The following is a 14,566-nucleotide window of genomic DNA, read 5'->3' as shown; positions in this document are numbered from 1 at the left end:
TGTAAAGGCAGATGCACCTTCATGCTCTGTGTGTGTTATTTTATACCAGTTTTTTTGTTGTTGCAATATTCCTTAGTTGCAGATACTCGTCATTCTAATGTCAGTCATACCAAGAAGGTATAGCTTGTGTTTTAGGCAATTTAATATTTCCAATACTATCAGCATTTACAATTCACCAACAGTTGCCACTGCAGCCCCATGAATCATCATACAAATCATTCTGCTAACATGCTGAGATGAATATGTTCCAAAGACATTGAAGGCGATATAGATGAGACATACTGACAACCTTGACACTCCAGCATCTACTGCAAATGTTTCATTGAGGTATACAAGTATGCTAGAGGTGAATTTCAGAACAGCATAAAACCAAACCAACCAAACAGCAGTCCAAAGCAAGAAAACAATCCTGAAAACAAATTATAATGTGGACATAAAGTTAACATAAGATATATTCCTTGAATTCATCTCTTGAAATAACCATCTGCACTAACACCTGCACCAATTTTAAAATTTGCAGAAAAACTTTAGAAGGGTTTAAACAATTTATTTGCTGGCCCACAAATCTCTCTTCTGATCTTTCAGATGTGTCAAACTGTCATTCATAAATGTCTTTTGTTTTCCATTTGATCTTTGATGAGATAGGCCCTGATTTCTATTTATTGGCTATAGTGGAGAAATTTTTTTAAGAACAAATTCTAATGTCTACTCGACTCTGTGACACACTTCATCATTGTTATTTGACTCTTGTATGGGATCAACAGGATTTTGCAGATGCGCTACCTCTACTCTTCTTTAAAAGTCTTCTGACAGTATTGGAAAAAAATATCCATGTAGGTACTTAATTCTGATTTTGAATTGGAGAATGAGATCTAGACATGCTAGTTTTGATGACTTCATCATTGTAAAATATTTTAAATTACACCACAAATCAGTCACGAATACAACAGATGCTTTAAACATACTCCAGCTGTTGACAAGAGTCATGCACCTCTAGTAAGTCTTGTTGAAGCATCTGAAGTCAGTATTACCTTCAGACACTGTGTTTATGGAGAACTCTGTATTTGAAGGTCTGTGTCATGTTATACTAGTTGTTGTTCCTAGTTTAGTTTATTTTTCAACAGTCATGTTCTCAGTGGCACTTTTAGTCTATAAATGTACAATCTTCAGCATGAGTTTATTCAAGATACTTATACATACTTGAAACATGTCACAGCAGATTATATTTATAAAGGCCATATATTTATGATTATTTATAGAGAGTAGCCTGCATATAACTGAAGGGAAAGAGTCAATAAAGCATAAAAAGTGAACCAAAGGTCTTTAGCACAGCAATCGCACTCCCAACTGTGTACCAAGCAGAATCCTGTATGGCATTACAAATAAACAGCGAACAAAACCACCTTAGAGGACTCAAAAATATAAATCAAATATACTTGATGATAAAACTCAAGTGCACACTAAAAGAAATTTGCCAGAGACATTTAAACATGGTTTTTGAAGAGGATGAAAGGTAGCTCAAATTGAAGCAAACACATTTAACATGCATGCTGGTCTGCAAAAAGGTGCGTACCAGAACTCTATTCTCAACAAATTCAGTGAAAAACAAATTTTAAATGCCCAAAATACTTTTCACCAATATTTGAATAAACAATCATAAAAACTGACTGTTTTAATTAGAATAAGGTGTAGCTATTGCATATCTTTTATGTCCATTGACATCGCACATTTGTAGACGTAACACCTCTCTCTCTGGCCTTACATCACTGTTGCACTCTGAAGATATAAATCCTTGCTTTGTTTAGGCTTTACAAACTGTGTGTTCATGAGCATGTTTGAATGTAGAGGCACTTTATTATGTATATGTTTGCAAGTGCCAGAATGCAAATAATAATAATAATAATAAAAAAAACACACACAAGAAAAGGGGAAGTCTGCCATCTCAGATTATGGAAGATATGACTAATACACATTTCACAATGTCAACAAAAATATTATTTTCCTAAAAATTTAGTAAGAGGAATGAAAATGCCTGCCAGTAAAATTTTCAGTTAAGAACGACATTCTGGAATCAGTTCTGTGAGTTGATGCAACTGAACTATGTCACCAAGCTACAGTAAAGATGAATTCAATATATTTAATTTGTCAAGGTGAGTACTGCTTACCATTGTGTCATGATGAATTAATTATGAACTGCATTGGCCAATGTCCAAATGTCTTGAACCTGATGTTCACGGAAATGCAAGTGTACTTTACCATTTAGTGATCTTGTAATATATATTTACAGCTAGAAAGAATTTAAAGGCCTTTCTATTATTATGCCTGCTAGTGATTGACCAATATTTACCATCTCTTGTTCTCAATACAAAGAAATAGATAAATGCTCACATGCATACTACATAATATATATATACACACACTCTATAGCACACCCTCACACATACACTTTCGTGAATTCTTAAACTTGCCCCACAGTATAAAAATTCCTTGTCTTTGGTTGTCCTGCTTTTCTGTAGGCGTCTGGAAGACGTCAGGAGTTGTGATGGAAACAACGAAGTCCATATTCCCAAACTTTTTGATGTCTGTTTACTACACTTTTATGTCGGTTCTTTTTTTTTTTTTTTGTTATAACATGCCGAGTTCAGACGTATATTCCGTTCGATTTGACAGAGGCACACCGCAAATATGATCCCAAAGATCTGAAAAATAAAAATACACATCATCATCTTAGGCGAAGGTTCAAAATCGAAGATGGTCTAAAAAAATTGCACAGTCAACGGCAGCATTGCATTCAACTGAATGGAAAAATTTCCATTTAATCTAAAATCTGGCTAGTGATGGCTGGTCTCCATCTTATTCGCGAATGATCTAAGAAATGTGACAGGCAGCTTGGAGGTGAAAGTATAAGCTATCAGGAGATGAGATGCAACAGAAAAGTGCAGTTCTTACAAACCATGTCACCAACGTGGATGCACTGAACAGACTTTGGTAAACAACTGGTCCACAACAAGATGTCCTGGTCACAGCTAAGTGCAGGATGAAAATGGGCTCTCTCTCTATCACACACACCCACACAGACCCATGTAAACACGTACAGACATCCATACAAACAAGTACACACAGATGTGTGAGAGAGAGAAGGTGGAAGGGTGGTTAGTGTACACACGTAGCCAATGTCTTCCTCATGTTCCACTATACTTCCAAAACTGTGACAGGCATCCAGCATCTGGGCTACAGAATTTCATCGACAACATCAACTGTGTTTTCTTCACTGGGTGGAGTTCATCACACGGGAGATTATGAGCAGTCCCGTCACCTTGTAGAGATACCTCGTGCGCACGTGCCGAGTGATACATTTTGTTGGCTCTTTGACCTTTCTCCTGGCAAATGTCGGGATACAGACTTTTCTTCCTACAACCATTTCGCTGTGGCTCCACCCAGAACTACAACTGACCCTGCCTCTGTAGCCACATTTTCGTTCCATCAGCTTCTCTCGTGGCATACTCATCATCCCCATCCTTACCGACATGTTCTCCTTATCGATCTCTGATAACTACAACAATGTCCGCACAAATTTTCGAAGGCTATTCGTTGCCTTCTTACCCGTCCTTGTTTTTTCTTCTTCTTTGCTGATCGCTGGATAATTCTATGGATAATGTCAATATTAACGATCAGATGTCTGATAGTTTGGCGATACAGTGTAGCATATGCGATATAATAATGATGCCATGTGATGACGTGTAGCATTTCGATATTATAATCACACCTTGTGAAGAAAAGTTTTCTGTTGTCGTCGTCGTCATCATCACCACGTAACTACCACCACCGTTGCATCCACCAATGACTCGGTTTTTTTCGACAGAAATGTAATTAAATGATTTGTTTAAAACCCAAATAAAATTTATTTGCAAATTCACTGGACTTTTAGAAGAGACCACTGAAGTCACATAAACCGTGCAGACCGGTACTCACCTCAATGACTCCGATTCCAACGCCTACAATTATGAAAATAAGACTTTGATCGTTCAGCCATTGTAAAAGTGACTCGTAACAGCCCTGTAACAAGTGCCAAACCTCAGTTTGAGTGCAAGACTTATGGTAAGCTGATCCAATGGTGTCAAAGAAGTAACAAATGCGCAAGAGACATATTACAGTGATGCTACAGGTGTCCAAAAAAAGTGTCAAACGTGTAAAAACAGATACTAATTTGGTCAAATAATTATATTTTAAGCATCATATTTTACCGCTAGACATCGTTTATTTATAGTTCATATTATACAGAAAGAGTCATTACATTTTATATTTTAGCAAAAGCAGAAGCAAATGTCACACGATGTTATAAAGTCTGCTTGCTGGTCACAGCAATCGTCCTATGGGGAGTACATGATTCATATTTTTCTGTTTAGAGGGTCCGATATAATAATAATAATAATAATAATAATAATAATAATAATAATAATAATAATAATAATAATAATAATAATAATAATAATAATATTATAGTCGCTGTGTAGAACGACAGAACTTGGTATGAAAGTAGTTTATAGTGTTCGGTTTTCAGAAGTGCGAAGACCCGTTTACCTTGGGGTGGAGCTCGGAGAAGGTGGACCAGGCCTGATGCAGTGCCAGAGCCTCGCTGTTACAAGTGGAGTAACTGTGAGGCTCGAAGGAGGTGGCATCCCTCCCCTTCCCTGCGCAGCAGGAGCGTGGTACGTAGTACTGTAACACAGGTAATGAGTGAGTGAGCGGATGAGTGAATGAGTGTGTATGTGTGCATGTTTGCGTGAGTGCGGGTGAGTGTGTGATAGGTAGATTACATGGGTGGACAAATAAGGAAGGACGAATAAGGGGGTGCGGGACTGGGGAGCAAGTGAATGAGGGAAGATGAATAAGTGTTAAATCGAGAAGCAAGTGAGAGGTCGGTTCGTGGATTCGTAAAGGACAGGAGAATTAGTGCGAAGTGTCAGGAGACTAAATAAAGAGTAAGTCTTGGTATCACCAGGACCAGGGACGGCAACACAGGAGAAAGACAGACCAGACTGGGGATGAAGATATCAGTAATCCGACTTCCTCTTTCTCTCACTCTCAGCTGGAGGCAGTTCTGTTTCTCTGCTAGCAAACACACTGTCCTAATGAACCACCCGTAACATTGTGGGTAGATCACTGGTACTCTAACCCTTGTGACACTTTTTATATTATAACATCAACATAACTCAACCAGTTTTTAAGTAAGGTACTGTTTAACGGTCTTTCCCAACCTTTTGTGATGTATCTAGCTGCTCCTGGAACCAGAAACTCCGTTGGTAGTCTGTGTAGTTTTCAGATCCGCAACAGTAGAACTGCATATACACCCGAAAGTACCTCATGAAGGATTGTATATACAATACACAATGTCTTAGAGAGTATTTGAGTGATTCAGAAATAAATACACACGTTTGAAAGGAAGCAATGTAATTGTTTATGCTATCACTGGGCATTGGGTTATTTCAACTTTTCATGAAAATGATACAAAGCTGAAGAGAACATCAAAGTAGTGGAAAGAACTTACCTTCACTTGCATGAAGTCTATAGTGGCATTGCCGCTGCCGGTGTAGTTGCGAACGCTCAGCCCCAAGCCGTCCCGAATAGAATTCTCAATCTGAATGCGATCATTGGACAGGAAAAAAAATGATCATAATAATAATAACAACAACAATGATAATAATATGTGTGTGATTATGATGATGATAATTTCTTTATTCAGTTTCTGGAAGGCCATGTGGCCCATATCAGCATCAAATACTTCTACTTACAATGCATATATCTATGTGTGTGTGTGCGCGCGCGTGTGCTTCATAGCTCAAACAAGAAAATGGTTTCTAATGAAGAATTTACTTACATTTCCCTTTTCAACCGCAATGTAGATCCCGGCACCAAGTTCTCCGAGCATAACCACCACCATGCAAGCTATATACTTGAAAAAAAAACCAGCAACAATGTCTTGTGTGAACTCTCTCGTCAACAACACACTGACAACCACGTGATCTCGATAGCATGTAAGCAGCGAAGACAGATCGAAGTAAGCAATGAATTAAACCCACTCATTAAAAAACATGGCGGCAGTAACCGACTTAGGTATCATCTCAAAATGTGATGAAAACTACAGCACACAGGTCCACTTTGTATCTTATTCAGGGATGTAATGAAAGGGTACAGGGTACATTCCTGCTGGAATATTAAAATCATCTCAAACGACACATGGAGGTGTATGAATGCGCGCTTTGAGAAATGTGTGAATAGGTTACAGGTGAGAGACACCAAGCTATAGTTGCTATTTCATAGAAGCACACATAAAGCTGACCCTTTTCTCTTGTTTCTAGGGGTAATTTCAATAAACACCAAATCATCAGGGGTCAGATTCTCAACAAAGTATTAGCTTAGGGCTTAAAGTAAGCTAAAATAGTCCCCTTTGAGCCTTTTTTACCTGACTGCTCACATTAACCATTTAGCTAACTTTAGCAAGGTGATGTGCGCCTCGCTCAAGAGTTGTCTGACAAAATGGACTCGCCAGACTCGACTGATGCCCTTTATTTGTTAGTCGGAGAACTTTAGCGGAGGCTTTGAATGAATGAAACGCTCTGTCGCGAGGCTTGTGATAAAGAGGGTGGGAAATGGTAAACTCATTATTGCTGGAGTAAAGGGTGGGCGTGCTACGTGCCCACGACGTAGTATCAACGTAAACTTACGATGCTCAGCATGATGGCGCTCTCGCGGATGGCGCCGCAGCAGCCGCAGAAGCCGATGACAAAGACAAAGGAGCCGACGCCGATCATGATGCTGGCGGCGGTGGAGACGAACTCGATGGGTACGCTCATGTCGATCAGTGTCGACAGCGACTTCTCCACCGTGTCAGAGGCCAGCAGGAAGATGCCGATGCCCATGATGACGCCACCGGACAGCTGCGGGTGAGACAGAGGTCAGCCACGTGATCAGGTATAGCAGCCACATTGCACGATCGTAAAACACGCAAAAAATCCCAAACAAACAACAATTAGAAAAAAATAAAATAAAAATAATAAACGACTCAATTTTAGCCACCTCCACAAAAACTTTTCAACAAGATCGCACTTGGGTGTCGTGGGGGATGGGAAACGGCTGTGGTCGTCCCTGTTGATGCCTCGAGTTCTGTTAAAGTTGCTGTTGCCTTGTCCTCACCACCAGGACTGGTCTGAACAGCTGGTGGCAGCTGTCGGGTGGCTGACTTGGTCTCCTGATGTTGTCGGTCGGTGTGTTCTCATCTCACAAGAACTGGTTTTCTGAAGGTGTATCCTGGACATTTGGTCTGCAGCGATCTCCATTTGCTCAACGTCTCGCGGCTGTTGTCATTTACTCAAGGGCCCTGATTTGTGTGAAAAATCGGGCAGTGGTATGTAAGAGTAGGCAGGATTATTGGTCATCCGAGCCTTGGTTTTCATTGGGATGAGAAGTGTCTGAGAAAAGAAGGTGCCAACGGAAGCGGAAGCAGTTTGTATTTTTGCCCCAAACAACCCTTCAAAAACATTCCCCAAATCCAAACCCAACACAACATACAAACGACATAAAACCGTAAAAGAAAGCAGCAAATAAATAAAATAGAAATAAAAAATGAAAATTGATAGTTAGAAAAACAGAGAAGAACGATTCTGGTTATGAAACGGCTTCTACCACGTGACACAACACAGGACGTGACCTGCCACATGAGCCGCAAGATGCGATGTCACACAACACACAAGACCGTGTCACACCCCTTAAAGGGCATGATGTCAAAACACACATGACATGAGGTCATACAGCACACAGGGAACGATCTGTCACAATCAAACAGGGTGTGATGTCACATTACACACACATATCGTGACCTGTCACAATCATACAGGGTGTGATGTCACACTAGACTGGACTGCACTACATGCAACACACTGGACAGGCGTGACCTGTCACACAACAACTCTTAGGACACAACATAACACGTGACCTGTCACAACCATACAGGCTGTTATGTCACACTAGACTGGACTACACTACACCCAACAGACTGGACGTAATATGTCACACAACAACTCTCGGTACACAACAACCACAACAAGTAGAAGGTGTTTACAGTCAACAATACGTGATAATTTCCCCGTGAATTACTCTAAAGCCGGTGTCACACCCCACGACAAAGCTGACTGAAACAAAAATACTCAATTACCGCAACACGTATCTTGATTTCATTTCATTTAAAAAATGTTTCTGAAGAGAGAGGACTGGCATTTACACCAGAAAGTCTCCCTACCATTGTCAGAAGATGGGGAGAAATCGCTTTGACCAAAATGAGTTATTGCCTTAGCTGCATGCAGTCAGGCTGGAGTTTGTCTGTTTCAGTCGACAAAGCCACAGAAAATAAGACAAACCGACTTTTGTCACAAGTCTACGAGCAACAAGACACACAACGGGTGACATCATGACTGAACTCTTACCCAGAAGATAAAGTTGAAGACGATGAGAAAGTAGCGAGAACACTGGGCACATCTCCCTTCCGCCATCGCTGAGGCTGCTGAATCCCTTTCGTCAAACGATGATACACAATTCTACTTCTTCCTTCACACAACACAACTGCCTTCAGCTTTGCCAACCCCGGAGGCCGGAAGATGCGATCTCCTGAAGACACCAGTGAGATAGTGGAGTGGTGGTTGTCACACCAATCACACCGACTGTGTCAACTGAGACGATATCAGCTGATAACCAGGTCTGGAATCTCGGACACAATGACGGAGTATTCCTCGCCAGAGAATCAGAGCATCCTGTCACCATGCAGGCTGCACACAACCCGACTGATGGGCGCAAGTGGCCCACTCTTGAGAAAAATCACACACCGACTCGGCCCAGGAAGTGCACTCGAGTCACTCGCCCTACTCAGCTCGGGAGTCTATTTTAATCTTGATGATGTTGGTGAATCAGCTCGACATCAGTTGCTGCAGAAAACGGAATTCTCCACACAATAAAAGTTTTTTTTTGTCAACGGATTGTTGTGGTTGCGGGAGGCTGGGAAGTAACCAACCCTTCCCTCCAAGAATATTCACCGTCAAGGGTCAATTCTACCTCCTGTCCACAGGGTGTGTTTCTAATATTTCTAATGAGTTTTAATGTGATGAGAACATGGAAAACTGTGCAAGTCGTGCACTTAAAGTAGGATTGTCACAGTTCAGACACTCCTCGCAAAAGCCTCGTCCTCTAGTCTAGTGCGCGTGCTGGGACAAGGGGGACGCCAGGGGATGGTCTTTTCCTTTCTCGATGAATTCAGAGCTAAACGTTGGCTGCTCAAAGCTGGATTTTTCAACACAGCCCAGAAGATTCTCACTAGAAAGATTTACCGGATGATATGTAATTTGATGAATGTTTCCTTGGAAATTATTAGATGATGGAAGTAGTTGTTTCCCTTGTTCTCTTGGTGCGACTAGAGTTTTAGTCCTCACAGCAATAAGAGAAGATGTATCTTTTCCGATGTGATAACTCTGTTCTTGCACTGTAACAGAGAAAAAGGAAGCAATTAATCTTGTGGTTGAGAGATATATATATAGAGAGTGTTTTTGTGTGTGAGAGAGAGGAAGAGATTATCACATACGCCAACACAAATCACGAAAAAGCCCCATAAACCACCTTGTATTCAGTTAAGCACATGCACAAATATTCACACACACACAGAGTTAGGCACATACACAAATATTCACACACACACAGTTAAGCACATCCACAAATATTCACACACACACACACAGTCCCCCTCCCCTCACACAAGATACAGACAAAAAGATGCTCATGACCAGCACACACACACCCTCACACACCAATGCACTCTTGAATCATTTCGAGATAACAACGGTCATCAGACTGAAAGAGAATTGTTGTGGACTTACTTCTGCCCTAATATGTGTTTGATATGATCTGTCAGGAAGCTGGTGCACAGGAGTCTCGAGGCTTGGCTCTCACGGCGCCCATTCAAGGGCTCGGTTATTATTAGGGCACTTGTCTGGCTGTGTGAAAGAATAATTGTTGCAAGACATTGCCTGGACCTTATTAACAGACCAGTCTGGCCATCCTGACCTCCCTGTTACCTACCACACATTATTCTACACATCAGAAATCGATTCCTTCATCAATCGATGACGATTTCAATAACTTGTAAAAGCCACCTGATGATACAATGATACCCAGTGAGAAGGTAGGAAGCATCATGTTGTTGTGAATAAAAAATCTCCACGATTCTGTCTCAGACAAGAATGTCGAGTTCACCGACTGTCTACCCCGCTTCTCTCCCCTCCTTTCTTTAAACAACTGATTGGGTGCACGTTGTTCGACTATAACAAACAGCCCAGAGCTAGTTGTTCAATAAACAAAGAGGACAGGTGGGCACCTGCACTTACACAAAGCGTCTTTGCACGTGCGTGTGCGTGAACGCATGCATGTGTTCTGTCATGGGCGTGAGCATGCTCGTGTCATGTGGTGTTATCATTTGTAGACAGCGACACTCGGCAGATTCCAGCAAACAAACAAAGGAAGGAATAAACCATGTCTACTTGTCAATTCCACTGATGAGATCCCCTCCCCCCGCTGCCCCCCACGTGACCCCAAATAGTCGAGTTGATTTTCCAGACTACACTTTTCTCTTGAACAGATGGACAGACTGGTAGAGAGACACACGTGTACACGCGCCCATGCACACACACACGCGCGCGCACAGGGAAACAGAAGTTGCAGATGATTGATTTGGACAAACATCCCCTACAGACATTGAACACCTTACATAATGTGTCAGAAGGTTTAAATTCCCTGAAACTACTCCTAGCTCAGCCATTGTCTTAGCATCAGTAAGGTGGTGTTCTCCATGCAACCCTGACTAAGACAGGTGTGCTGCGTCAGCAGATCAGCAATAATGAAAGGCCAGACGAGAGAAGAAAGCAGCCATCGACCTTTGCACAAACAGATGCAGAGACAACGAGCGATGTGTACAGAACCGTTTACAAGAGTGACACCAGACGTCTATGGTGTGATATGTCCAGATGTCATTAACATAAGAGAACAAATTAGAGCTTTTACAATAAATGTCTACATTTCACCCAACCATCCATCCGTCCAACCGAATTTAGAAACAACGAAAAACAACAAAATATAGATGAAATTAAAACATAAATTACAAACAAATTAAGCTAGACCAATATCCAGCATTGAAATGTTAGTCTAATTAAAACAAGTGTACAGTAGCACCGGGCTTAGAGTTCTTGTGTGGAAGCCAAGCAATCCTTACATTATCTGTCAGGTGTGTCTGTGCGGCACTCATAAAATGTGCTTATTCAGCAGTAACATCCAGGTAGCCTCTTATACCTTCCCTCCCCCCGACACAAGCGAGCGCACACACACACACACTCACTTTCTCACACACACCTTCTCTCAATCTCATATTCTCACACACGCACACACAAAAGGAGGATGGGAGGGAGTTACGTCCCCTAACATTCAGATTCTCTCCCTTGTCGTGCCAACAGGTAGGCGCATGCGTACCTGCCTGCATTATCTTATCAAGCCGCACCCCTACCCGTCACCTGATTCACATTGCCCGTGAACGCTTCCAGACTCAGGAAAGGTGAGATGGTTCAAAGAGCACGCCGACACAGCGGCAGCCACATCGTCAGGTGGCAGAAAAATAAAAACAAAGAAGGAGGAAAAAAAGTCCCCAACACTTGAAGGCTGGGAACGAGATTTTGTTATCCTTCCTGACGTCCATGTGAACGTTAACAAACGGAATTTTTTTTTTTTTTTTTTGGTACCAAGTGCATGGCTGGTAGTTTTAAAACAAAGTGGGCAATTATAAGGAGGATATCTCTGAGATAAGCCACAGACATCGTCAGACCACTGAGGTAACCAAAGATTTCTCCTTTTTCATCAGGGATTATAGACCTCAGTGAACTTTCGTAGCTAATTAATGCACAGGCCATGGGGCATGAAATGAACGAGAAATATGGAGCGAAGACCAAAGGTCATGAAATGTTGAAGATGATGAGAGAGTTACAAGGAATTAACAAGACCAGACTTCCGGCTTGGGAGGGAGAGAGGGAGGGATAGACCTCATTGAGTGAAGGCCTTGGATCCATGATTGTAGGGGGTTGGGGACAATGATGAATAATTCAATAGTTCAGCATATGCTGATATAATTAGTGTGTTTTTATCTTGTACTGCGAGAAAGAAAGTACGTGTATATGTGAGATGGTGCATGGGATCGGGGTAGATATTTAGCGCACACTAAGTATTGAGCACACACTAAACATCTGAACACACTAGATACCTACATCTGAACACATTAGACAGCTGAACTCTGGGACTGGTGTTCTCGAAACACCAAGAAAAGGCGGGCAGCAGCTTCCCTCCGGTACTGCAGCTGCCTCCATCACTTGTCTCGTGTACCTGGCCGTCTACCTGCACATTCCTGCCTCTTCTGGTGATGCGGAGAGACAGACAAATACCTGTTATGTCAAACGATAAGCCCCTTCCACGTAGGTAGGTGCGAGATATACTTACAGGCGCCATCTGTGTAATGTGGTGAAAACATTCACTGACATGTTCATGTTACACAAAATGGCGACTGCAGAGATGTCGCCACTGCACCTTGTGGGGCCGGCCGCATGAAGGACTGATAGTAATCAGCTCGGTGACAGCTACGAACCTCTTTTTCCCAGACACAACCCAACAGGGAGAAGTTTTAAAGGGTCTTCTTGTCTGGTGTTTTAGCTATGTTTGCGGTTACATAAGTTGTGCTTCTTAGTCTTAGTCATTTGTTTAAAATTTATGTCAGATTTATTTTCTTATTTGTGCAAATATTTTGGCGCCCATGTTTTCGAAATGAATGCAGCATTAGAGAAATAGGTGAGCTCACTGGCAGAAGATTCTGACACACAAACTATAATTCCTGTAGACAGTCTGCTTTGTAGTGTGTGGACATGCTACATGGTTGGGGAGGGAGGCTGGCGGGGAATAAAGATGAGGGGATGAGGTTGTTTCCACCTGCAAAATCAAGCCCAGGTTACTGACGTCACCGCACCGGTCTGCACGTCAGGTAGACTCGACCGCCGCAGGTGTGCAGGTGAAAAGGACGCAAATAATTACGACTGACTGAGGTTGTGTTTACTCTCTTGTACGAACCGCCACCGCACCGCCTGCCAAAACTTTGTCACAGAAGTCTGAACCTGTTCCTCCTCTACAGTCTGAACTTGAACCGCGCTTAACTCCTTACCTGGTGTATCTCTAGGTAACGGATGTTGTCAAGGCTACAAATATTCCATCAAATAATACTTGGTCAGTAGTTTCACGCCGAGTCAGTTAGGGATAATAAATATCTTGAAGGGTTGGGGGCTGACCAACTCTGTAAACAGATGTTACATTGAGTGAGGAACTATGTGTGGCCGGAGGCGAGTTCTGATCCCACAACCTAGGATTTTCAACAAATAGAAGACATACTTAGAATGTTAACACTAACCACGTATACAAGTATACATATAAACACTGCTAACATTAAAATTGTTTTTGTAAAACGCCATGAACGTGTCCATACGACCGGGATATGATGCCATACAAATTCGCTGTATTATTATTATTCCAAAAATAATTCACGAACTTTGAAAACTACCAAAACCATTATGTTGAAAATCATTATATTATCTGCCCATTTTTTAAAGACTTGCATTGAAGACGTGAACATCTTAAAACAAAGAAGAAGAACGAGCGAGAAGAAAAAAAAATGATAAAGGGGAGAGGGAGAAAAAAAAAAGGAAAGCTGGAGGAGAGGAGAGATGGTCGGGATGCAGAGAGAATTACTTAGCAGCCACAAACCTCCTACTTCCGTTCAAGTTGCTGGTTCTGTAAATAATGCATCAACTATTTTTGTTCGCAATGTACAGTCAGGAATTCAAAGTTATCGCTAAACGCGGTTTGTGCTGCCGAAGGGCAAAGGTCGCGAAACTAATACGCATTCAAACGGAATGTAAATAAATCTGTACAAGAAAGGCAGATAAGTAAATACAAGATAGTGTGAAACACTCACACACGGAGAGAGGTTTCAATGCAAAGAATTTGAAGATCTGTCAAACTAAGTAAAAAAAAAATTCTTTTCCTGAATATAAAAATATAAAGATCATATTTCAACATCGCAATTTCCCGCGTTACAATATACACACTGCGATGTACACACACACACAAAAAAGACAAATATAAACTAAAAATGAACATAGTATACAGAGTCGATGTTAACAATGATGACAACAGTTACTATGTTGAGTTTATCTTTAAACAACATTTCTGTTCATGCCATAAAACTCGTGGCTGCTGCTAGACTTTGTCTGCTTCTCTCAAAATTCTTTGCACACTGTCCATCTTTTACAAACTTTTCATCTTCAGTTTATTTAACTCAACATTCGTTCCTTTATACAGTTTATTTCATTAACTCTCAAAGTTTGTCCCTTTATGCATATCACTCGTCTTCTACTTGACATTTTGCAGGATCCTTCTCATCACCAGG

General features: G+C 41.5%; 1 protein-coding gene across 1 annotated transcript in view; it reads right to left on the bottom strand.

Moving 5' to 3' along the window:
* Positions 1-464: 464 nt before the first annotated feature.
* LOC112558689 (tetraspanin-9-like) overlaps positions 465-14,566 on the bottom strand; it is a 36,166-nt gene continuing 22,064 nt past the window's right edge. Inside the window, exons 2-10 of the mRNA XM_025229276.1 lie at positions 8,481-9,526; positions 6,726-6,938; positions 5,879-5,953; positions 5,549-5,638; positions 5,259-5,339; positions 4,582-4,719; positions 3,973-4,056; positions 2,633-2,699; positions 465-496 (exon numbers count right to left, since the gene is read on the bottom strand). Coding sequence (XP_025085061.1) covers positions 465-496; positions 2,633-2,699; positions 3,973-4,056; positions 4,582-4,719; positions 5,259-5,339; positions 5,549-5,638; positions 5,879-5,953; positions 6,726-6,938; positions 8,481-8,546 — 846 coding nt within the window. The 5' untranslated portion in view covers positions 8,547-9,526. The remainder of the gene's footprint in view (positions 497-2,632; positions 2,700-3,972; positions 4,057-4,581; positions 4,720-5,258; positions 5,340-5,548; positions 5,639-5,878; positions 5,954-6,725; positions 6,939-8,480; positions 9,527-14,566) is intronic.

Source organism: Pomacea canaliculata, linkage group LG3, assembly GCF_003073045.1.
Source record: "Pomacea canaliculata isolate SZHN2017 linkage group LG3, ASM307304v1, whole genome shotgun sequence".
Classification (NCBI taxonomy): domain Eukaryota; kingdom Metazoa; phylum Mollusca; class Gastropoda; order Architaenioglossa; family Ampullariidae; genus Pomacea; species Pomacea canaliculata.
This window is presented reverse-complemented; position numbering and strand designations above follow the sequence as displayed.